This window comes from Fukomys damarensis, unplaced genomic scaffold, assembly GCF_012274545.1.
Source record: "Fukomys damarensis isolate Sample0158 unplaced genomic scaffold, DMR_v1.0_HiC HiC_scaffold_31, whole genome shotgun sequence".
Lineage (NCBI taxonomy): Eukaryota > Metazoa > Chordata > Mammalia > Rodentia > Bathyergidae > Fukomys > Fukomys damarensis.
In genome coordinates this window covers 16,428,835-16,430,384 of record NW_022900943.1, presented here as the reverse complement: position 1 = coordinate 16,430,384, position 1,550 = coordinate 16,428,835, and the positions used below count along the sequence as shown (strand labels likewise).

Genomic DNA, 1,550 nt, shown 5'->3' with positions numbered 1-1,550 from the left:
CCGCCGAGTTGGCCGCTGCCGCCGGTTTACGCTGGGCCTCCGAACCCCAGCCCGGTGCGCTGCAGGCGCAGCTCGCCAAGCCAGGTAAGGACGAGGCGGTGAGCGCGACAGCTTGGTCAGGCGCGCCTGGAACCTCCGAGTGCCGGCTCTTTTGGGAAGTCTTCCTGGCCAGGCCTGCCTCCCTGACTGGTTCTTACTCTCCTGAATCCAGGAAAGGAGAGCCCAAAGTCTGGTCGCTGAGTTGGGACCACCCGGTGCTTTCACCGGGCTAAAGGGGAACGTGTTAAATTCTTGGGGAAAAGAGGTCGGGGACAAAACCAAATTTAAACGCGTGCACACTCAGCCACCGTCCTTGGCCAAGGTTTTCCTGGCCCCTCGTTGTGGAGGCCTTGCAGTTGCGGTAGCAGTGAGGCAGTGCAGGTTAGGAGCTAGGGCTGAACGCTTGGCTGACGTCCGCCTGGATGCGCTTCTGTTTGGCCCAGGGGAATTGGAGAGAGGACAAGTTATCTCCAACTTCTATAACGCTTTTAGCTGTGTTTCTGGTCCAGTCCCTTGCAATTTGGCGAAAGAGCCTCATTTAGGGAACGGTAGTTAAAAAAAGTCCTGGAAGGCACCTTTGCCTATATCGGAGTCAAGAATCTGGCGTGGCCAGAGTCAACTCATTTTCTGGGACTGCGAGGTCCTTCAACACCATTTCCCAGGCTGCTCAGCACTTATGGTTTCAAGAAATGCAAACGAAACTAGACCTACAGTGAGGAAAGCCCCCTCCCCCAGGCAGGCTTGGGCCACAAGCTTCTACCCCCACACCCAATCCCTGCTTTGTCACCTTTTCTTTCCTCTGTTCCCCTTGCATCTTCTCTGGTGTTTTAAGGCAAATACATCTGTTCCCAGGAGCCCTAACTCCAGCCCCACACCTTCCATCATTTCTCTCCTTTGGGTTTCCTAATCTTGGCACCGCCAGTCTCTTAGTCTGTTTCCTCCTGGGAAATCTGTAGCTTCTGTCTTGATCCTGTCCAGCCCAAGGGCTGCTCCCTTGATAGCTTCTGGAATTAAGTGGACTTGGGTTTGGTGCCTCCCTTTCACTGGGGCAAATGTGCAAAGAAAATAAAGATGCCCATCTCTTCAGGGAAAGGGAGTATGCTGGAATTAGGAGTGGACAGGGCCAGGGCCTTTCTCTGAGTAGAATTGAGGGTAAGGCAGCTGCCTACACTGCCTTAACCTCAAAAACAGTACCCCTGGATTCTGGAGAAAGGCTTTCAGAAGCGCTGGACTGCTGTGTGGAGCTGGGGATCCTGTGCACTCGAGGGATTTGTGGTGAGTTGAGAGGTGGTTGGGGGATCAGTTCTGTTGTCCCATTGCTCAGGCCTGAAATGCCTAGAACAGCTTATGTGAGGTCAGGACTAGATGTTTTAAGGAGAGTCTGCTGAACATAGGTTTTGTGGATATTTAATCAGAGTGAAGTAGACGCATTTGTCTGAGGCATGCTCCTCAGTTGTCTCTCTTTTGTCTCTAAGCACTTCACCTTTATGGATTTTCCTAGAGTAACTAGA

At 52.6% G+C, this 1,550-nt stretch overlaps 1 protein-coding gene across 1 annotated transcript in view; it reads left to right on the top strand.

Annotated features, from left to right (window-relative positions):
- LOC117283850 (doublesex- and mab-3-related transcription factor 3-like) overlaps positions 1-1,550 on the top strand; it is a 13,849-nt gene that overhangs the window by 254 nt on the left and 12,045 nt on the right. Inside the window, 1 exon segment of the mRNA XM_033757708.1 lies at positions 1-84. This exon segment is cut by the window's left edge and continues 38 nt beyond it. Within this exon segment, the coding sequence (XP_033613599.1) occupies positions 1-84 (84 nt within the window).